The sequence below is a fragment of the Ochotona curzoniae genome, unplaced genomic scaffold (genome assembly GCF_017591425.1).
Source record: "Ochotona curzoniae isolate NIBS_2020 unplaced genomic scaffold, NIBS_Ocur_1.0 scaffold_1852, whole genome shotgun sequence".
NCBI lineage: Eukaryota > Metazoa > Chordata > Mammalia > Lagomorpha > Ochotonidae > Ochotona > Ochotona curzoniae.
This window is the reverse complement of record NW_024467087.1, coordinates 23,648,182-23,671,995: the sequence shown is the minus strand read 5'-3', so window position 1 is coordinate 23,671,995 and position 23,814 is coordinate 23,648,182. Positions and strand designations below refer to the sequence as shown.

Genomic DNA, 23,814 nt, shown 5'->3' with positions numbered 1-23,814 from the left:
ACCACCTTTTTCTTGTGCCGGTCATAATTGCTCATAGATGTCTTCTAAGGAGAACTTCCCCCTCAGTCCTCTATGGTAGCCAAAGGCATCTTCCACAGAAAGCGTGCAAATCATTTGTTGCAATGGATCTTTCTCTTGAATTTTGTTGTTTGAAGAAATGATTTTTTTTCAAGATAGTAATTTAGTCTCAACACTTTCATAGCATCAAACTCATTCCCATATGTGAAGAAGAGGATTCCTATAAACTGTGAACAGCAGATTAATTTAAAACCAATTGATGTTGCTACTGATGAAATAAAAGATAAGACTGCAGAGTTACAAAAACTGTGCTCCTCTGCTGACGTGGACATGATTCAGCTCCAGCTGAAGCTGCAGGGCTGTGTTTCCGTACAGGTAGGATGGTTGCTCAACTGGACGAGATGCTTCTTGGTGCTCTTATTGTGTTCCTACAGACACAGAGCAAGCACTGCTATAATTGTTTAAATTGTACTTTTACTGAATGCAGAAGCCTATGCTTTAGTTTAGATCGCTATATAGAAACGATGCATGCTGGCTCTAACTTATCTGTGTTGTCAGAGTACTTTAACATAAGTCCCTGATTGCTGCCAAAGCCTGTATTTACATATTGGAAATCATTAACTAACTTATTAGGATGTCATTTTATTGATTGCTAACTTTAGTTAATGAATTTGCATGTAAACTTGTGGTAACCCATAATACATGTATTTTCCACTTACGGATTTCTTATGCATTTGGGTTTTTTTTAAAAAAAAAAAGAAAGAAAGAAAGAAAAAGGATAAATACAAAAGCTACTTTCAGTTACATCCTGACAATATTCTTTTTTCTTTTGTAATTTAGGTCAATGCTGGTCCATTGGCATATGCAAGGGCTTTCTTAAATGACAGTCAAGCCAGCAAGTATCCACCTAAGAAAGTGAATGAGTTGAAAGACATGTTTAGGTAATGTTCTACATTTTTCAGATAAAACTTTTATATTCCTGCTGTTTTCTTCTTAAAAACAGCACAAGAAAGTGTTCATCAAATAACACCTTGGAGGGGGGGGAACCATCCTCTGCACTCTTTTACAATGTTTCAGTGACCGCCTAAGGTCCTGCAGCACCTTAACCGTGCCCCAGCGTCCCAAGAGATTACACACGCCAAACACTACTTTGTTGCTGTGGTATTAAGTGATAGAAATACAAGCTTGTGTTCATTACTGGATTGCCTACTTTGCCCACCTTACCTTCTGTTCATTGCAGTTCATACTCTTCAGGATAGAAATAACACTGGGACTAGAAGGCTTATATAGGCTTGCTCCTATCCCATGTCCTTAATTCCTGATGGATTCTGCCTGCCTGGTCTAGTGTTCAGTGACCAGCCCTGTAAGCTAAGGCATATCAGAATTGTCTTACATTAGAGAAGAAGAGATTTGTGGGTTTAGCATTATGGTACAATGGATTAAGCTGCTGCCTGCTATGCTACCATCCTATGTGAGTTAGGTTTTAATGTTTCAGCTGTTCACTTCTAATCCAGTTCCCTGATAATGCACCTGGGAAGGCAGCAGAACATAGTCCAAGTGCTTGGGTCCCTGTACCCAGGTGGTACCCTGATGAAGTTCCTGCCTTGTGGCTGCAGCCTGACAGACCAGTGGCTGTTGCAGCCATTTGGAGAGTGAATTGGTGGATGGAAGATCTCTCTTGCTCTTTCTCCCTCCCTACCTCCATCCCTCTTTCTCTGCCTTTCAAATAAATAAACACATCTTTCTGTTCAATATACAAGAGGCCTTAAGAGAAAGTGTTGAGTAAAATCAATCAAGGAGAAAGATGATAGTCTAGCCAATAATTTGCTTCCTACTATTTCATTTACTTTTCATGCCTGCATGTTATCAGCTATTCTAGGCTGAAGAGCAACCATTAATCATTCATTCTCTAATATTTACTAATGCCTGGTATGTACAAAAGACTACATAGTTGCTATGACAAGAATATAAAACAAATGACAATGTAGTACTTTGTACCCTAAGGTCTGTACTCTGATTATGAAGACTAAACATAAACACATGAAAGACTAGAAAAATACTCTCAACTTTATGGTGGACATCAACTATGTCCCCACTGTTTTTTTTAAAGATTTTTTTTATTGCAAAGTCAGATATACAGAGAGGAGGAGAGACAGAGAGGAAGATAATCCGTCCAATGATTCACTCCCCAAGCAGCCGCAACGGCTGGAGCTGAGCCAATCCGAAGCCAGGAGCCAGGAGCTTCTGGATCTCCCATGCGGGTGCAGGGTCCCAAAGCTTTGGGCCATCCTCGACTGCTTTCCCAGGCCACAAGCAGGATACTGGATGGGAAGCAGGGCTGCCGGGATTAGAACTGGCACCCATATGGGATCCCGGACGTGCAAGGCGAGGGCCTTAACCACTATGCTATTGTGCCGGGCCCCCATTGTTTTTTAATATTCATATTTATTTATCTGAAACGCAGAGTTACAAAAAGGTAGGAGAGACAGAGACATCTTCCATCAGAGACATCAATGGCTGGGGCTGTTCACATCTAGAACCAGAAACTTCTTCTAAGTTTCCCATGTGGGTATAGGAGCCCAAGGACTTGAGCCATCCTGCACTGCTTTCCTGGGCACATTAGCAGGGAGCTGAATCAAAAGTGGAGCAGCTGCTACTCGAATCAACACCCATATGGGATGCCAGCACCACAGGCAGAAGCTTAGGCTACTATACCATGGCACCAGGTTCCTGTCCCCACTCTTACTAACCCGAGGTAGATACTTCACAGCTACAGTACTGACCACTGTACAGCGCATTATCTAAGCTCCAAATAAAGCTTTTTTCAAATAAAGCATTTTTAAATGAATGACTTGCAGTGTAAGTACTACGTGCTAACCGACTGCACACCTGGAGCAAATGAATGTCTTGCTGTCTCTAAGTACCAATTAATATTAGTATTAAATCAACTTATAAAGCCAAGTAAATGATTGAGGAATTAGATTTACTAGAGGTAAGTATTTTAAGATGAAGACAAAGGTGGAAAATGAAGTTATTCCAGGTTTAGGAGGTAATGTTAACAAATGCACAGTGATCCTATGTGGGGTTCTAATCTTCCTTCTAAAAAAAACCTTGATAAGTGTGTCATCAAATTAGTTATCAAGAAACTGTCCTCAGATTACATAACAGAACATTCATATTTCATGTTCAACCACAGGAAATTCATACAAGCATGCAGCATTGCGCTGGAACTAAATGAGCGGCTAATTAAAGAGGATCAAATTGAATATCATGAAGGTCTGAAGTCAAATTTCAGAGACATGGTAAAAGAATTGTCTGAAATTATCCATGAGCAGGCAAGTATTAGTGTGGCTGGAGACAGAAATATAACCTGGGATATCTAAACTATTGCTTAGCAAAATCTCTTAGTTTAAAATAGTATCTTAGAAAGTTACTCAGTCTGTATTATAAAATCTGTTCATGTTCTCTTTAATGATTGAAATGATACAGTGCAAGTCACATGTGAAGAAATTGCCTAAGGCTGTAACCAAAGCAATTACCAATTCTGTTCTTTGTGCTAACCGTGTCATTAGAAGACTAGCTGAGAAAATCTGAACTGATCCCCGTATACTGAGATAGCAGTCTTTTAGGAAGAAGGCTAAAGAAGTGCAGTGGTTGGGTTGGCAGCCAAGTCCCCAGATGAGTAGCCCTATCTTGGCTATAAAAAAAACCAACCAAACAAACAAACCACTAGAAACTACCATTTGGATGAGATATCCTGGGTGATTTTTCCAACTTTTATGAATGGTCTTTATACCCAATTCGGCTTACAAAACTCTGTTTTTATAAAACCTGTTTGAGTCTATAACTTGGCGAGTGTAAAAATGTACAAACAATGACCTGATCATCACATTTAGCCAAATTATGTCATAATTTAAGTTGTTAGAAGTTTTATATACCTGCTGACCCTTACAGAAAGATCTAAGTACTCCTGGGCTATTCTGCTAAACTTTGTTTCCATATGAAGTTCTGGCAATGGATGTGTATAACTCCGCTGTTCTCAGACGACCACTTGAGCATTCTAACATATTCTGTGTGCTTGTAGAGGTACAGCATTGATAGTCTAATCCTTGAGTAACTGAGCTCATTAAGCTTATCATAAAGATTCCTTCATTTCCTCAGAAGTGCCAACATGCTCAATATGACAATAATTTGCTTCAGAAACACTGCAGATTCTCAATTTTTTTTTAAAAAAAAAAAGGTTTATTTCTTTTTATTGGAAAGACAGATTTACAGAGAAAAGGAGAGACTTTTCACTGGCCCACTCCCCAATTGGAGCTGAGCAGATTTTAAGCCAGGAGCTCTTCCGGGTCTCCCATGCAGGTGCAGGGTCCCAAGGCTTTGGACCATCCTCAGCTATTTCCCAGGCCACAATCAGGGAGCTGGATGGGAAGTGGAACAGACAGGATATGAAAAGGTGCCCATATGGGATCCCAACAGACACAAGATGAGAACTTTAGCCACTATCACCAGGCTATGGCACCAGGCCTAGATTCTCAATATTTAAGAAATGAAGGAGGATCACTAAAAGAAACTAGGGAGCCTTATTTGTTCTGGTATGTGCATTTCAGTGCGACTTGAAGGCAGTTACTCCCTATGGGAGACTGTCTGAGGATGGAATTAGGCCTAGTGCTTAGTATCCAAAGAAGTGTGGTACAATGTTGGAGCAAAGTCAGAGTGGGGAGGCTGCTAGGACAGTGGTAGCCAGTTGAATTTTAATCAGATCCAGCCTTTCCCAGTTTATTTTGTGTGCTATTTGTCAGAATGAGCTGTGGGGAATTTTAGTTACATCCTAAAATTGACAGAGTGATCAGGCATCTACCCTTCCAACCATTGTCATCTTCCCTGTATGGGTCAGCCAGACTTAGGTCATCCCCTATGTTTGATTAACACCAGTTACCCAATCTCCTGTGGACCCACACTCTGTGGCCAAAAACTTTGTTGGCTTGAGGAACTTGGGATTATGTTCTGTGTTGTCTTTTTGCCATCTTTACTTTTATTCACCTACTTTGTAATGAGGCAAATACTTCCAAGGTATTCTTTGCTCAGTTATCAGAGGCCTTTTTTTCTGTCATAGGTAATCAGGGAACCTTTCACTTTCTTTATTGTCTGTATTTCGGCCTCAATTCACGAGTACTGTTCTCTCTTCAACATCACTATTTGGAGGTATATCAGGGGTTTGCAGCGAAGTTCATATGAAATGTGTATTATGAAAGCACTGTACCTGAATTTTAAACAATGTACTGAAATCAACATTTTTTTTCATTCTGTTCCATGAATTTTTAAATATTCCGATGCTGTTATTAACTGGACTGCATGTTGGTTCCTGAAGCAAACTTGTTGAATTTCTGTTCCTCATAGTGTATAGAAATCATATTACAAGTTCCTTCTTTACAAAAAGAAAAAATTGCGTATGCCGTTTGAAGCCAGTGTGTACTATATTACTGTCATTTCATTTGCCTGCAGTTCCATGAACTAGTCTTGAACTCTTAAGTTAGTCAAATTGAAAGCCTGTGATCAGCATATTTAGAATGATCATTTTGTAGTCTCCATTTGCCCTGAAATGTATATTTTTTTAAAAAATCTATCATATTTCCTACCTATCAGTATTATTATTATTATTATTACCATAAACCATGGCTGTCTGAATTGTACAGATCAGTATTTTAGAACTTTGATATTTTATTTTGATAGCTAACTAAGAGATCTGTTAGCTTGTGCTGGTTTTTAATTATGCAAGCTATTGATCTTACAGTGAATTTTTGTAAAGCAATTAATTCTGTTAAATATTCATATGAGAGTCTTCATAGTCATAAACTTCAAGGTTATAATAATATCACAAAATAAGGCAAAGTACCCATGGATACTGAAATATTAAACACTCTGTTGAACTCCATAATGAGTTGTTTAAAAAAGATATGACTTGGAAATTCCTTGGCCCATTTTTCAGTATAATTTGTTACAGTAAACATTTCTTCAAGCTTTTGGTTTTCTGAAAGCGATTCATATTATCTCAAAACAATTAATTGCAGATTTCTTGATTAAATATAATTTTAGTGGCCATTATAGTGTCTTTTCTCAGTGAATACACTGCTTCCTTATCACTTGATAGGCTTGGATAATCAGTCATCTTTAAAACCTCTAACATGCTCTCAGATTAATGTCATAAGTTTTGTAAAAAAAAAAAAAAATGACTCTACTATAGCCTTCATGTATCCTGTATGACTTGTAACAACACAAACAGTATGACTTAGCACTGGCATAACAGATTAATTTATGGACCATATACAAGTGAGCTTTCAATGGTAGCTTGAGAACAAAATGTCCAAAGCTTGAGACTTAAAATGGGACCTCATAGTAAAGAGCTGGATACAATCTGTACACTCTTCTTTTTCTTCATCTAAGCCAAATTTCTCCTGACTTTCGTTTTTGATTTCATAAAATGGGTATGTTTAAAATATTTATAATATTATGAATGTAAAAGTTTATTATATACTTAATGAAATAGGAATTTATGAAGCTCTTCATTTACAAAAAAAACCTCTTCTCTATTAGTTAATTTATGTAATTATAGTATGTCTTCAAAAATACAATTTTATGACTTCATCTGCATTATGTATTATTTCCAAGTGTCCAGGGAAGGAAAGGTGTGTATCTTAATATTTGAAATCCCCCCAGTTGATTCTGAGAACTAGTGTGTGAGAAGATTCATTAACTGTTTAGAACTGTTGTTGTGACCAACTGTTAGTGGGGAGAAAAGTTTAAAGTTTGCATTAGCTCATTTTGTATTGAATTTCATATTTTATGACCTTTTCTTAATGAATAACCAGATCTTTTCTGTTTTTTTTAATATGCTGCCTTTGTAAAACAGCTTTGAAGACTTAAGTTGGTAATGTTATTCTTTGCTCTTTCTGCTTTCTGTCATTTTAAATAGCTAAGTGTCAGTGATAAATTGAAATATGCGCCTAAGTTCATATAGACATTCTTTTTTGGCAGTGGCTATTTTGCTTTGTGCTAACCATGTGAATTTCTTTTGTTTTAGATACTACAAGAAGATACGATGCACTCTCCTTGGATGAATAACACGTTACATGTGTTTTGTGCAATTAGTGGCACATCAAGTGACAGAAGTTATGGCTCTCCAAGATTCACTGAAGTGTGAGGAAAAGCAGATGTAAATGACAATGAGCCTGACCTTTCTCAGGAATATTTGGAGCTGTGGAAACATTGGAATTAAAAGATTTGAGACATATGTAGTGGTTCTTCCTGACACCAAAATTTTCATGCTTTCCAACAGGGTGCTTACATATTTGTAAATATTTAAGCAACTTGAAAGTGCCTGGAAAATTGCACCACTGTGCTTGGTTTGTACTTTTTTTTAAGGTAAATCTATATGCTGATCAGTAGAGCTGAAACATTAATTCAATGTGCTTAAGTATTGCTTAAAATAAAAACGTTACTATGTAAAATTGTATAATGGAACACAATAAAAGGTCATTTGTAATTCGAAGTGAAGGTAGTAATAATTTCAACTTTGCATTTTTCTTGATGAGAAACACAATCCGTGATTTGTAGTAATCCTTGGAGAAAAACACAAGAATTCTAAGCCCACCACAAAAAAGTTACAAGCTTACTCTTCCTTGTAGTTTTGATTTGATGTCACCAAGTAATTACACTGAAGTCTCTTCCACATACAAGATGAGGGGGTTATATTTTTAAAATTCTTTTATTTATATAAAGTGAGGAAATTTCATGTATTTCATATTTGTGCAGATTTAAGAGTGTCATGACATTCCTAGCCTACAATGGCATGCTTTCAGTTGATCTTACAATCAGGAGGTTAACCCTCGACTAAATAAAGAATTCAACAAGTAATAAGTAGAAAAACCACAGTTCCACAAGAGTATAAACAAGGACTGTAAACAGTAATGAACACTCAACATGTCTGTTTTGCTGGAGATGAGAGATTTTTGCTGGACACAGGTTTCCATCAAAAGCAGCATTTGTCACCAGAGCTGCAGTCTGGGCATCTCCTCAAAGTGAAGCAAAGCCTTTGTGAGAAGTTCAAGTCAGTATATCTTATGCAACAGAATGGCTTCAGTGGGGATTATAAAGATTTTCTTTATCTTTCCTGTATCCTTTCATTTACAAGATTAATAAGCATTTTGATAATTCAGGATGGTTATAGTGTGTCTTGGGTCCACACACATAAGCCCACATATTGAGCAGCTTCTGGCTTGAGACTACCTTTTTCTATGAAGAAATCTTACATTTCCTAAATGATTCTGGAGAAGCCAAGGTGAAGAGCTGTTTAGCTGGTGTTGCCCATGGAATTGTTATGCCCTCCATGTACACTTCAAATTCTCGATTTCTTCTCCCTATGTAGCTTAGTCTATTTTACCAATGAAAACACTGAAATAGAAATGAATGGCATGACACATTAGTTCTTTTGAGTATTTTGTGATCAACTAAATCTTAGAGATTATATCCCAGGTTTGGCCATTTTTCTTCCTTTTGTTAATTGTTGAATGTGTATTTGAACAGTAGAGAGAATGTGCAAGTGAGTGAGCACAAGCAAGCAAGTTAGAGCTCCTCTGCTGGTTCATTCTCCAAGTACCTACGGCAGCCCCATGGAGGGCGAAAGCTGAGAACCAGGAACACAGTGCAGGTCTCCCATGTGAGTGTCAGAGGCCCAGATACTTGAAGCATCATCTGCTGCATACCACGATCTACAGTGGCAAGAAGTTGGAGCCTCTCTGCTACGAGACTTGCACACCCTAACCAATGTCTCAACCAACAGGCCAAATATCCACCCACCCCAGCTACTTATCTTTACATGTCATTTTTAAGCTTTTCAGGGGAGGATGGGCTTACTAATTAAATGTCAGTTCTATCTCTTTTTTTATTGTTTTATGATGCAGTTTAGTAGCCACTGGGATTTCCCTTCCCCCACTGCAGCAAGTTCCCTCCCTCCTCTTCTGTCCTCCCCTTCAGTCTTACAATGGGTGAATTTTTACAAATTCACCTTGCTGCCACTGAGATGTCTCCCAACAATGTAGGGAATTATCAGTCATTTCGTTGTGAGTTCATCCTTGTAGTCCATGCATGAAGACTTACTTCTCTCTGTTTCCACCTATGAACATATTAATTTCTGCAGCATTTTCATAATGCATCCCGTTTAGTACAGTCCACCATGGGGAGAAAAAAAAAAAAGAAAAATAGTGAACCTTCTGTCTTTTAAGGGAGGATTCTCAACTATTTCAAAGATAGTTTGCAATTATTCATTATTCGCTTGGAGTTACTTCTACAGTTTCACATTGAAAGTGGTTATAACTGGTATGCATGTGGAATGAACCACTACGTGGGCATTTGGGAGAACCTCTAGCACCCAGACAGAACCTAGTCTATATTACAGCCCTCAACCCAGTCTGTTAAACCTCATAAGCATAATAAATGGCACTTGGCCCCCAAGGAGCGTGCACTGTAGATGAGGAAGCAAAATTCACACAGGATTAAATACTGCAAGAGTTAACAATGTAAGATATGAAAAGTTATGCATTAGTATTACCAAGTACCTGACACTGTACCTGGCATCACATTCAAGGAAGGAGCGGGCACTTTGAAGGGTAAATATTCAGGGAGGGTATCCTGAACAGGATAAATATCATGAGCAGAGGTACAAGAAGAATTCGCAGAAGGTCAGTGGGTGGTAAGGACAACCATCTTGTTCAAGTCTACAGTAGTTTAAAAATCTAGAAAGAAAATGTAGACCTAGATTTTTGAAGTCCTCAAATACCAGACTAATGGTGCTTGAGCTATATATACTTAGTAAGCATGGGGGAGCTGGTTAAGATTTGGATAGAGTACTGGATGAAATGTTACTTTTAGAGCTCTAATATTTCATATTGCTGCCAGATTGTATTTGAGGTAAGAATAAGGAAAGCAATTAGACACAGCATTAATCTGGTTATGAGTCTGTAAAGCCCTAGGCTTCAGTGTTGTGACAACGTACAGAGAGGGTAAGACAAGGCCATGGAAATACTGGATATGAATTACTGGATGGCTAATGAACAAAGATAATTATGTGTACTCTGGCCAATGAGCTCTCCATGTCATGGCTCAGTTCTACTGGATTAATTTCCCTGACTTTTAGAACAAGGACAGCAAGCAGTGAGAATAAGATGGAGCAAACTAGAGAAAAAGCAGACTATTCTGTTTAGGGAACGTTGTGCACTACGTGTGATTTCATGAGGTGATTTAATCTCTACAAATTAATTAGCATGAAAATACAGGTCTGTTATACTGATGGTTTTGCAGTTGAACTTGAATCCAAATTTCCCCTCTGGAAACTCTTGATTGTCTGGGAATGTACTGTGAGATGTCAGTAAGTTGTCTTTGAGAGCCTTTGTTTGCCACTCCAATAGTGAAAAATCCAGCCATCACCAATGGTGTCATGTCTAAAGGTAACACTGTTAATGCTATTATGTTAATATGGCTCAACTCCTTTTAAAAATAGTATAAATATATTTTCAAATGACGTAGAGTTGTAGGTATTTGGCATAGATGTTTAAAGGTTGCTTGGGATGTCCATAACCCATGCCAGAATACTTGGGTTTTAGTGCCTTCAATTCCAGCTTCCTGTTAATACACACCCTTAGAGAAAGCAAATGACTCAAGTACATGGGTGCCTGCCACCCATGTGGGAAACCTGGATTGAATTCTGAGATCCTGGCTTTGGCCTGGTCCAGTCCCAGCTATTGTGGGCATTTGAGGAATAAATAAGCAGGTGGAAGATCTCTGTCTGGGTCTGTCTGGCTATTTGCCTTTCAAGTCAAACAAAAATAAGTTTAAAAAAAAATAAAAATGAAATTGAAAGTAGTAGTGATAGTAACACCCATGGGACCTTGGTCAGCGTATGACTCACTGGTTAATAAGTTAAGCAGGTCATTGTCAGAACCCAGAACTGTGACAAACATTTACTCTTACCTGGTACAAAGAACCTTAGTAATGTACTAGAATAATAGGAATTCTCAAACACTTAAATATATAAGCAACTCTGTATTTCAAGCTTCTGATCCACAAAATATTGGAAAACCTCAACCGAAGTCTTGCTCTAACAATACACTGCTTGAATTATCAAAAGAAAGAATAAAAATTGACTGATGATGGGGAATGCATTTGTAGAACAAGGCTATGGTCTTATCCTGGGAATCGACCAGTAATAGCGCTTTCTTTTTTTTTTTTTTTTTAAGATTTATTTTTATTTGAAAGTCAGATATACAGAGAGCATAAATGAAAGAGAGGAAGATCTTCTGTCCAATGATTCACTCCCCAAGCGGCTGCCACGGCCAGAGCTGCACCAATCCGAAACAATGAGCCCGGAGCCTCTTCCAGGTCTCCCCTGTGGGTGCAGGGTCCCAAGGCCTTGGGCCATCCTCGACTGCTTTCCCAGGCCACAATCAGGGAGCTGGATGGAAGTGGGGCTGCTGTGATTAGAACCGGTGCCCATATGGGATCCTGGCGCCAAGCAAACAAATTATTGTTAAAAGTAAACAAAAATTTCATATATTCCAGTCTGTGCTAGCACCACCACAATTCTAGAACATTTTAAAATGCTGGGTCATGAACCAGTGTCCATATGGGGTCCCAGCACTTGGAGTTGGAGGACTAGCCAGTTGAGCCAAAGTGCCAGCATCTATAGATGTTCTTATACCATAAAAACTTGCTGATATCAGGCCTGGCACGGTGGCGCAGTGGTTAAAGTCCTCGCCTTGCAAGCCCGGGATCCCATATGGGCAATGGTTCTAATCCCGGCGGCCCCGCTTCCCTTCCAGCTCCCTGCCTGTGGCCTGGGAAAGCAGTCGAGGACAGCCCAAAGCTTTGGGACCCTGCACCTGTGTGGGAGACCCGGAAGAGGCTCCTGGCTTCGGATCGGCCGTTGCGGCTCACTTGGGGAGTGAATCATCGGACGGAAGATCTCTGTCTCTCCTCTCTGTATATCCGCCTTTCCAATAAAAATAAAATAAATCTTAAAAAAAAAAACTTGCTGATATCATTTATAAGCTTCAGTAGGGTTTTTTGTGATCTCTTCAGTTATACACACAAACACATGTAATACTTATATGATAATGTCATCTGCAGATAGAGTTTTACATCTTTCCCATTTTCATTTCATTTTCTTACCTAAAACTTGTCTGGAATTTTGAATGGGATTGAATAGCAGTAGTGCGAACAGACATCCTTTTTTTAATGCTTGTCTTTGAGAGATAGCTTTCAGATTTTTTTTTTTTTTACCTTTCAATACTGTGTTAACATTAGCTGTATGTTCGTCATAGGTGCTTAAAACCTGGTTCATTTGATTTCCCTCAACATGATTTAATCTGTTTTTTCATTCAATTCTCTCTATATATCATATAGGAATCAATTCTTCAAGTGATACTTAATTTTACATATAGGGAATTGGATACACAAATGTTTAAGAAATGTACTCAAGGTATGTCAAATTAGAGAGGAGGCCAAAGTATCTTAGAGTCCAAAATTTTTAATTACTATATGCTACTTCCTCTGGTCTCCTGTGGCAACTTTCTGTGACTTTCTGATGAGACAGGCTCATATTTCTACTCGTTTTTACTAAAATCAATCAATTAAAAAGGAGCTCCATATGTGTGGAGTCTGCATTTGAACTTTTCACCCTGACTCCCCAGAACCTGGCACAGTATATGCACTTGACCAGTTTCCGGGAAATAAAGCCAATTGAGATAAACAGGTACATCTAGGGCCTTCGTTATGCACAAGCAGTATGGGCAAATAGCACAGTCCCCAGAGATATTGTGGTTGAGGGAGATAAGAAAGACTCACATAGAAAGTATACAGGGATGGGTATTTGCTGCCACATCTCATATTGCAGCGCCTGGGATCAAGTATCACATCTGCCTCCAATCCAGCTCGCACTAAGGCACCTGAGTAATAACAGGTGGGGGCCTAGGTGTCTGGATTCCTGCCGGCCACAGAGGATATGAAGATGCAATTCCTGGGTCCTGCTATCAGCCTGGCCCAACCCTGGCTAGTGCAGGTCTTTGGGGAGTGAATCTGGAGGTGGAAGATTTTTCTCTCTCCCTCTATCACTCTGCCTTTGAGGTTAAATAAATAAATATGTATATAAATGAATACATAAGTAAATCTTTTTTTGAAAAGATGACACAAAAAGCCTGATAGCAAATCAGTGATAAAGCTCTTGAAAAGGCAGAACCCTTGTAGACGTGGACCCCATCCCCACAAAAAGGCTTTATGGAGGACACAGCATGAACAGACCCAAGGAGGCTAGAGAGAAACTCACATTTGTATGTATGTTGAGGGAAGTACCATAAATGGAATTTTTAACAGAATGGTAGAAAAAGTAACTACTGAATTTTAATTTTTACATAAACTATGACCATCAAAATCAATCACTACTACACAGGCATGCAAAGGAAAAATAGCCAGTGTTTAAAGACGGGTAGAGTTCTCCGCAGTATCTGTCTCAGACACCATCATCCTGCTTTGCACTTACATTCAAACTGAGTGAATTAACATTTTCCCTTTATTTTTTATTGATTTTATTTGAGAGCCTGGGGTGGGGTGCAGCACGCAGAGAAGCACAGAGTGCTCCCAACCTCTAGCTATTTCCTCAGATGCTCCCAATGGCCGCGATTGTGCCAGTGCCGAAGCCAGGAGCTGGGAACAACCAGTCCTCCCACGTGTGTGACAGGGACCCATTCAAACCATCACGGCTGCCTCCCAGCACCTGCAGGACAAGCAGGAAGCTGAGCTAACTTCTGTCCTGCAGTGTGGGGTGTGGGCATCCTAACCAGTGTCTTAAACATTTAATCAAACGTCCACTTCCAGCCTTTTCTTTTTGGTCTAGAATATTTATACTTAATTTGTTTCATTTTCCTGACAGAAAACTTTTTTCTTTTCACCCAAGCTCAGTCCATTTATGGCATACAGGTCTTGTTCTTTTATGTGTCATACTGTTTTATGCTAACCACCACTTAAATAACTCTAGATCTTAAATAATTCTAATCTTCCATCTGCTGGTTCACTCTCCAAATGGCTGCAAGGGCCTGAGCTGGGCTAGCTGAAGCCAGGAATCAGGAGCTTCTCTGAGGTCCTCCACATGGGTTTAGGGGCCCAAGGCTGTGGGACATCCTCTGCTACCTTCACAATCACATTATTGGGCAGCTGGATCAGAAGTAGAGCAGCTGGACTCAAATCAGTGCTCCAATATGGGATGCTGGTGTTGGAAGTGACAGCCTAAACCCAGTGTGCCCCAATACCAGCTCTTCATTTGAAAGAGTTTTGACATTCTACATAGTATAGAGGTAAAATGAACAGACTTTAAAGCCAGACTGGCCAGGTCCGAATACCAACTCTGTCATTTGCCAATCTGTGGGGACCTTGGGCATTGTTCCTTATCTGTTCTTGCATTTCATCGTGTGTAAAATATCAATATAAATCATCCCTGGGGCCCGACACCATAGCCTAGTGGCTAAATTCTTGCTTTACACGCATTGGGATCCCATATGGGTACCGACTCATATCCTGACTGCTCTACTTCCCATCCAGCTCCATGTCTGTGGCCTGGGAAAGCAGTGGAGGTTGGCTCAATGCCTTAGGACCCTGCACCCATGTGGGAGACCTGGAAGAAGCTCTTGGCTTCGGGTCGATTCAGTTCCGGTTGTTGCAGCCACTTCAGGACTGAATCAGTGGATGGAAAATCTTCCTGTCTCTCCTTCTCTTGTAAATCTCCCTTTCCAATTAAAACATGACTAAAATCTTAACAAAAATCATACCTGCCTTTCCGCATTGTTGTGAGAATTCAATGACGCACAGTAAGACATAGAGTGATGCCTGGTATATCTGCATAACCTTGACCTATATATGTGTTGGCTATAGCTGTAATCATTCCCCCCAAGCATAGGAGAACTTTGCCAGCTACCTTCCCCTCTGAATTCCTGGAACCATCCCTCCATTACAGGTGTAAATGTTGGTAGGGAAACAGATGGGTCCAGATCAGGCCATTTTTACCACTTCGTATTCCGGAGGTCTCCTCTGGCATCCCTCCAACTCATTCTTCGATGGCGCTCTGTACATACCCCTCCCCCACCCCCTACCAAACACACACAGTCACAGGGAGTTTGGACTCCCATTTGATAAGGACACTAACAGATGCTGACTGTTGACACCCAGTGTTACCACAATCCTGGCTGAGTACTGGCTCCGTCTTGCACCTGTCGCCTTGAACAGAAGCCAGCTGTTTGGCATTTGAGCTTTCATACACAGCTCAGGGTTGATGAGAATCCCTTAGGCCTTCTCACTGTAGGGTCTACACTGACACCATCCACGACCAAAACACCACGGAAATCTGGGATTTGAGATAGAACTGGTGGCAGTTGATCCTTCAGGATGCTTTTTAAGAAAATCCAAGACACAGCCTGCCTCAGTTGAGTTGCATTCTTACCTCTCTTACAGACTTCCCTGGTAATACTTGTATGGCTGTTCTGTGACTCTGTTAAAAGTAGATTGCAAAGGTTTTCAGAGTTCTCCTAACCTGCCTCCTAACCATTTCTCCGTAACTCTAGAAATACTTTGGGGGTATTTATTTATTTATTTGAAAGGCAGAGTTACAGAGAGAGCAGAAAAGGCAGAGAGGTATTCCATCTGTTGATTCACTCCCCAAATGACTAATGGTAAAGGCTGAGTCAGGTCAAAGCCAGGACTCAGGAACTTTTTCCAGGTCTTCCACGTGGGTACAGTGTTCCAATCAGGTGGACCACTCTGCATTAGTACGGAGCTGGATAAAAAGTAGAGCAGCTAGGACTCAAATTGCTACCCAAAAGGGATACCAGCTTTGTAGGTGGCTGCTTACCTGACTACACCATGACACCAGCCCCACAACCAATCTTGTCTAAAGATATCTAATTCTCAATTTATGATGGGGTTTGGTATTAAGGGGAGCGCTTGCTTTCTAGTAAAGGGGTAGCCCCTATCTCCCAAAACCCTCCTCACACCCACACACCAACACCGTTATTGCTTTTATGTCTCCAAGAGAATCCCCATGTGACCTTGCTGTGGGCACTCCTCACACTATGTTCCCAGTGTCCAATAGGATCCCATATGGGTGCTGGTTCTAATCCCGGCAGCTCCATTCCCATCCAGCTCCCTGCTTCTGGCCTGGGAAAGCAGTCGAGGATGGTCCAAAGCCTTGGGACCCTGCATCCACGTGGGAGACCTGGAAAGAAGTTCCTGGCTCCTGGCTTCGGACCAGTTGTGGCCACTTGGGGAGTGAATCTTTGGACGGAAGATCTTCCTCTCTGTCTCTCCTCCTCTCTGTACATCTGCCTTTGCAATAAAATAAATAAATCTTTAAAAAAAAAATCTAAAAAAAGAAAAAAAAGAAAGTGGGTCTCATTAGACTTGCCAATCAAGGCTCACTATAGCTTTATGAATTAATCTATGAATGGGGAAACTGAGGCATAGTGAAGATAAATAACTTGATAACTTGTTAGTGATCACACAATCAGTTAATTGGCAGACCTGGACTTTGAAACCATGGATTCTGATATTTAAAAAAAAAAAATCCATCCTCTTAGTCATCCCTACAGAAAGGAATCAAGAAGAAAAGATCCAAGAGGATAAAAAGAGAAGGATGGGAGGGAAGGATGGACAGAGGAACAGAGGTGGGGAGGGAAAACTCAAGTCACAAACACCAGAAGGCAATTGCCAGGTTGTACTTAACCTCATTTTCAGTCCATAACCAAACCTTTGCAATCTTCACCTCAGTCTCTAATACCAAAGCTTCCTGGAATGATCTGAATTGGCCAGAAGGGTTTGAGCCAGTGAAATAAACAGCACCCAGAGGAACTGATACTATTTTCACATCATGAAAAGCATTGCTCAGTAGTCCATGTGAGTGAAGGAACACAAAATGCCGCCTTTTTGGTGGTGCTTTTTCTTCTCTGCCTAAACACAACACTGAACAACAAAATGTTTATAAATCTACCTCATTCCCTTTTGCTGCAGCATTAGCTATAATTTAAACAGGAAAAGGCAAAGTTACAGAGTTTCAACAATAATAACCCCTTATAGCCTAAGAGGATTGTAAGCTAAACCGAAGATAATCCCATTTTATGGAACTAATTTTTTAAAGCTCTCTAATGTTCACTGCCATTGGGCCCCATTTATACAATTCCTTTTTCTTCTCTCTCTCTCTCTCTCTCTTTTTATAAATCATTTTACATGATGTTTATATAGTTGATCAGGGTGGGAAGGATCTAGGGTTAGGGAGAAGTGGGTGTGATTATTGTTTCCGAACTTTCTATTTCTTCTTCCCTTTTCTGGGGAGAGTGGGTAGATAAGGGGATAGACCATACTCATCCTCCCAACCACCCCAGTACCCGAGGATGGGGAAAGGCCACCTGATATTAAGTCAGGGTTACAATGTGGCACACGCTCCAAGGGTTCTGCCCAGGTGGATGCAATAGTTCCAAAACGGTGTCGATCTTGCTGATCTACAGATGAGGAATCCCTTCCGATGTCCATGGGCAGCAAAGATATATGCTGTCATCATTTGGCTGGGGTAGTTGTCCATATGGTCTGTTCTCCATTCTCTGCTATGTACCACATGACTTCTGCAGGTCCCAATGAGCTACCATATCCTCTATGTGCACCATGGTCTGCCATCCGGCACTCCATTCTTTACACTGAGGAGGACCAATTCCCATAGGTAGGCTCATGGACCTGGGCCAGGACACCCAGGTCCCTCTGGACTCCCCACCATTGGAGTTCATGGATCCAGTATTTACTACGTGAACAAGCCCAAGGAACTGAGCCATGTGACCCAGAACCTGCCGGGCCCCCTGACCCCTGGGGATCATGGACCTGTCACCCACAATGCAGGCAGGCCCAGTGACCTGGACCAGGAGACCCAGGCGCCTTTGGATTCCCAACCTCTGGGGCTCATGAATCCTGCACCCACCTCATGGGTGGGCTGAAAATCTTGGGCCATATGACACAGTCCCCGTTGAACCCCCACCCCTAGGGCCAGACCCACATCGCAGGTGGGATAAAGGGCCCTTCTATGCCTGAGACTCACAGACCTGGCACCCACCATCCCCAGATTGGCATAGCTCATCTCACCTTGGCATCTACCAGCAGGTGCTTCAGCCTTCTGTCCTGGCCCCAGTGTGAACTGGCTGATAATGCAGCCCGACCTGGTCCCTCCTGCACCTCATCCTGGCTCTCATATCTGCCAGTGGATGTTATGAACTGACCCAGCCTGGTCCACCACCAGACCTGACCCACATGTATACCAGCAGGTACTGTAAGGTGAATGGTAACCAGTGGGTACCATAACCTGGCCTGGTTTGGGCTACTCCTTGCCTTGGTTTTTGCACTTACCTGTAGGGACTGCAATCTGACAAGAGTTGACTAACTTCTCTATCCACTCTCCTCCAGGTGGCAGACCTTGTGCACACAGTGGGTCCTTGCCCCAAGTTGATTTTGTCCACCTGTTGTCCTGGCAGGAACGCTATCCTTGCACAACCAGAACATACACTTTCCAGTTCTTACTCTTGAGTGTTGCAGCCCAGCCATGCCTGGTCCATGCCCAGACACAGCTCTCAGCAGGAGCCAAGATCTAGCCCAGTCTGTTCTACACCCACCCTGACAACCACGACTACCAGTGGGGGCTGGAGTCTAGCCTAGCCTGGCCCTTCCCAGACCCAGTCCACATCTGTGCTGAGGGAGTTTGCAGCCATGTCCAGCCCAGTCCAATGCCCCAATTCTGGTTCTTGTGCTCACTAGTAAGAATTCCAGCCTAGCTTGGACATCCCCTTAGCTCTCCAACCAGGTCTATTTCCCAGCCACAGATTTTGCGTGTGCCAATAGAGACTGCAGTTCCACATGGGTGAGCCCACATATTTCCCCGCAGATTCTACCCCAAGACCTGATTCACTCTAGTATTTGTCGGCTTCATGGTGCAGCCTCACAGTACCCATTCCCTTTTCTGACACTCACTGGTGGGTTCCATATTGCTGCCCTTCAAGTAGAGTGGCCAGGTCCATGGAAGTCCCAAAGAAGTTATTCCTCACCAGGGAATGAACCCTCAGATCCCTGCTTGTCCCTAGCTGTGCCATCCCCAGACTCCATGTAACCCCACATCCCCAAGTTCCCAGAGCACACTGCAGGGCAGCTTGAGCGCTTTGTTCAGCACCATTGGCACCTAGGTGCCTCACCCGAGTTCCTCCAGCTGCCGCCACACACCTGGGAGAGCAATCACCCATGCCTCCAGCCCAGACTTACTTGGGATCTGCCCAAGCATTGTGGTGGTGAGTGGAGCCAAGATCCTGAGTATGCCCAGACCCACTTGGGATCTGCCCACAGCATGGTGACCATGGATGGAGAAAATTCTCAAGCCACAAGCCCAGACTAGCTCAAGATCCGCCCACCGCATGGCAGCAGTGGACAGAGCTAGGATCCTAAGCCTCAAGCCCAGCCCTGTCCAAGTTCCCCCAGCTTAGCAGCTGGGAGAGTAAGCACCCACACCTGCAGCCCAGACTTACTTGGGCTCCACAGCATGGCAGCCAGAATTCCTTTTTTTCTTAATTTTAAGGATTTATTTATTTTTATTAGAAAGTCAGATAGAGAGGAGGAGAGACATAGAGAAAGATCTTTCATCCCGATTCACTCCATAAGTGGCTGCAACGGCCAGGGCTGAGCCAATCTGAAGCCAGGAGCTTCTTCCAGATCTCCCATGCGGGTGCAAGGTCCCAAGGCTTTGGGCTGTCCTCAACTACTTTCCCAGGCCACAAACAGAAAGCTGGATGGGAAGTGGAGCAGCTAGAACATGAATTGGCACCCATATGGGATACCGGTGCACACAAGGCAAAGATTTAAGCCACTGAGCCATCCTACCGGGCCCAAATCTTTATTTCTAAAGCAAACACTGAAATTGAAAATAAAATTGGAGGGCCTGGCACAATAGCGTAGTGTTTAAGGCCCTCACTTTGAACGCGCCAGGATCCCATATGGATGCTGGTTCTAATCCCGGCAGCTCCACTTCCCATCCAGCTCCCTGCTTCTGGCCTGGGAAAGCAGTCGAGGATGGTCCAAAGCCTTGGGACCCTGCATCCACGTGGGAGACCTGGAAAGAAGTTCCTGGCTCCTGGCTTCGGACCAGTTGTGGCCACTTGGGGAGTGAATCTTTGGACGGAAGATCTTCCTCTCTGTCTCTCCTCCTCTCTGTACATCTGCCTTTCCAATAAAATAAATAAATCTTTAAAAATAAAAAAAGAAAATTGGAAATTTACATTTGCTACCAAATTAATGGGCGGAGACTTGAAAATTTGGAAATTCACTTCTGAAAATGGGAATGATATTTACCTTCCCTCTCCTACCAGGGCCACTCACGCAAGTCCCGGAACCTTATATGGCTTCAGCTGTTTTCTGGGGTTTTCTCCTTAGATACCCACAGACATGTCATAAGCACTGTAGGCCTGCTAGACTTACTCCTCCTCCCCTTCAACCTGCTGCTCTTCCCCCTGTGTCCTTCATCTTGGTAATGAGGCCACTTCCCATCCAGATACCCAGTCTCCAACTCTCCAATTCCTTTGATTCTCCTCATAAAGGGTCAAATATAGAACTGCCCCACCCCAAAACAACCAGTGTGGTGGCATAGCATGCTCATCCTCTGCCTGTAACACCAGCATACCATATAGGTGCCAGTTAGTATCCCGGCTGCTCCACTTCCTATCCAGCTCCCTGTTTTTGACCTGGGAGCAGTGGAGGATAACTTAAGTTCATGGGTCCCTGCACCCATAGAGAAGACTTGGAAGAAGTTACTGGCTCACACCTTTGAATTGGCTCAGCTCCTGCTATTGTGGCCATAAGGGGAGTGAACCAGCAGATGAAAGAGCTCTTTCTCTCCCTCTGTTGCTCTGTAACTCTTTCAAGTAAAATAAAATAAATAAATCTTAGGAGAAAAAAAGAAACACCCTTATATAAAACACCATAGCTGCATAGCCAGGCTGGTGATGTGGCACAGAAAGTTAAGCTGCTGCCTGTGATGCTGGCATCCCATATCAGAGCACTAGAGTCCCTGACTGTTCCATTTCCAATACATCTGCCTGCTAATGCACCTGTGAAAGCAGTGCTTGGATTACTGTACCCATTAGAAGACCCAGATGGAGCTCCAGAGTCCTGCCTTCAGCCTGGGGCAGCATTTACTGCTGTGGTCATTCAAGAGTGAACTAGAACATGCAAGATCTGAACTTCTGCAGCTGTCCCTCTCTTTCCGTTTCTCTACTTTCCAAATAAATACATCTTCAAAATAATATAGCCCTTTCTTACAATCCATGCAATCCTATCATATATTTTTGCCATCACCAGATTACATGACACAATGTTAATGCTGTGTAAATACTTGTTATACCATGTTGCTTAGAGTAATGATAAGAAGACAGCCCATAGGTGCTCAGTACAGATAGTTTTTTTTCCACCAAATATTTTCAGTCTATGCTTGTTTGAGTCTGTGGCTATGAAACCTGCAGACCGCGAGCTACCTGTATTTGCACCTTTGCCATCCATTCCATCTCTGTCACAAATACTCACTACTACTGTGACAGGACAAAAGTGGCCATAGCCAATACCTTAACCAATGGGCAGGGCACCAATACAACCTGACTGCAATGTAAACTTGCCATCATTTGACTCTTCTATTGATGATGTTCCAACCAAACAGAAAAGTGAACATCTGAGATAGACATTTGTTTAGAGGCTAAAGTTCCACTTGGACATCTGCATCAACTATGTTCTGAAAATGGAAAATTCCACGCAGCTGACACTGTAGCACAGTGAGTTAAGCCACAGCTTTTGACACTAGCATACCATATGGGCACTGGTTCAAGTCCCAGCCATTCCACTTCTGATTCGTCACCCTGTTATTGTACCTGAGAAAGTAGTGGAATTTGGGCCAAGTGATTGGGCCCCTACATCCAAGTAGGGGACCCAGAAAAAGCTCCTGGCTTTGGTTTGGCCTACCTCTGGCCATTGTGTCTATTTTTGTTGTTGTTAAGATTTATTTACTTTTATTGGAAAGGCAGATTTTCAGAGACAAGGGGAGACACAGAAAAAGAACTGTGATTATAAAATAAACTGAAAGGATGGCATTATACAAACTACAAAAAAAAAAAAGAACGAAAGGAGGAAGGAGGATGAGAGAAGGAGCAGAAGGGGGGAGGGAGTATCTCTACACTCATAAGTCTGTATATATGAAACATATGAAGTGTATTCACCTGATATAAATAAAATAATTTAAATTTTAAAAGATTTTTTTTTAAAAAAAGAAAGTGAAGGCTGGAGCTAGAACAGCTATCTTGAACCATGGAGTGATATAAGAAACAGAAACCATATAAACTGGCACACTGAAATTGAAGGAGCCTGTGTGGCTGTAGGGACAAAAACTACACCAATCTTCTGTCTTCCCTACCTTCATTGACTGTCCCCGCAACCCCACCGCACCCCTCCTTCTTACCACAGTCTTCCTCTCTGCTCCCTTGTGCCTGGGCTTCATTCACTGTGCTTGTGCTTGGGCCTATGCCTGTGAACCCACAGGAACAGATCTCTCTCATCTGCTATTCTTTCACATCACTTCTGGGTTGCAGGCCACCACACTGCTCTTCCTTGTATACTGGCAGCATTCCTATTGGTGAAGACAGAAAGGAGAGATCACATATATAAAGTTTGTTTTAAAGAATTTGTGAACCATGCAAATGTATTTTGCTACTGTACAGGCTAACAGTCAAGAATTTATTGCAATTTGTATAAGTCCTAAGTGGAAATTATACTTTAGGGGAAAAAAGAAATTTCAAAACATATCAGCAGTACCTATTTAAACTCTATTGTGAAGAATAAAAGCATATGCTTGATTACCATCAAAAGATTACACTCTCAAGTTCAAAGGCGATCCATTTCAAATATGGAAGTTCAGCACCTCTGTTTATTTCCATCCAAATACAGAAACCACCAGAGAACAGAAAAGTACCCAAAACTCCACCAAGTGCCAATGTTCCTCCCTTAACACAATGTATCTTTAAAGAAGGTCATGATAAAAAAGGACACAGAAAAAAAGAGGTGTGTTATAGCTAGAGTGAGGAATTTCCACATCAATTAAATACCAAATTAGAAATGATATCCACATTGGTTTGGGAAGTTTTCAAAAACTCTTTGGAAATAAAATGTGTTGCTTTCTCCAAACATCATGAAAAAAAAAAAGGAACACTTTGCTAAATTTAGTGGCAGCTCTGTTACAACAGTGATGACAAAATGTTGCTTTGACCGCAATATGTTTGAGTACAAATTGTTCCTCTTTCCAGGCCTTGCCTGTGCACATACAAATTCCCAGTGAAGTGTCACCCGCTCTATCACAGGACTGCTAGAGAGTGGCCAGTTAAGAGTGGCCTAGGGCAAGGCCTGAGGCAATTTGGCTGTATCATTGCTGGTGAAGCCTGTGGTCTTTATGTCCATTCACAGAAACTGAGGATCCCCACGGATGGGATTTCACTCTGGCCAGTCCACGGCTGTGTGTTGGGCTGCCACTTTTTGGAAGGGGACTCAGTGGACAAGCCCTACAGTCTCTCTTCCTGCATGGCCGGGCCACCAAGCCCCACCCCTCCCAACTTGCAAAGGGATTCTCTTGCCTGGTGGGCTTCATCACTGCAG

General features: G+C 42.0%; 1 protein-coding gene and 1 long non-coding RNA gene across 4 annotated transcripts in view; one reads left to right on the top strand and one right to left on the bottom strand.

The window, feature by feature from the left end:
* Window positions 1–8,027, top strand: part of DOCK11 (dedicator of cytokinesis 11) — a 192,875-nt gene extending 184,848 nt beyond the window's left edge. For 2 of the 3 annotated variants that reach the window (XM_041000111.1, XM_041000110.1), the window contains 4 exons: window positions 203–393; window positions 859–959; window positions 3,215–3,353; window positions 7,100–7,567. In XM_041000111.1, coding sequence (XP_040856045.1) covers window positions 203–393; window positions 859–959; window positions 3,215–3,353; window positions 7,100–7,219 — 551 coding nt within the window. In that variant the 3' untranslated portion in view covers window positions 7,220–7,567. Of the gene's footprint in view, window positions 1–202; window positions 394–858; window positions 960–3,214; window positions 3,354–7,099; window positions 7,568–8,016 lie in introns of those variants that run through there. The other variant, XM_041000112.1, reaches the window with a different exon arrangement.
* Window positions 359–23,252, bottom strand: LOC121169526. The gene is made up of 3 exons (XR_005885851.1): window positions 23,026–23,252; window positions 22,628–22,795; window positions 359–446 (listed from the first exon to the last, which is right to left on the bottom strand). It is a non-coding gene; the product is annotated as an uncharacterized LOC121169526 (long non-coding RNA).
* Window positions 23,253–23,814: the final 562 nt, after the last annotated feature.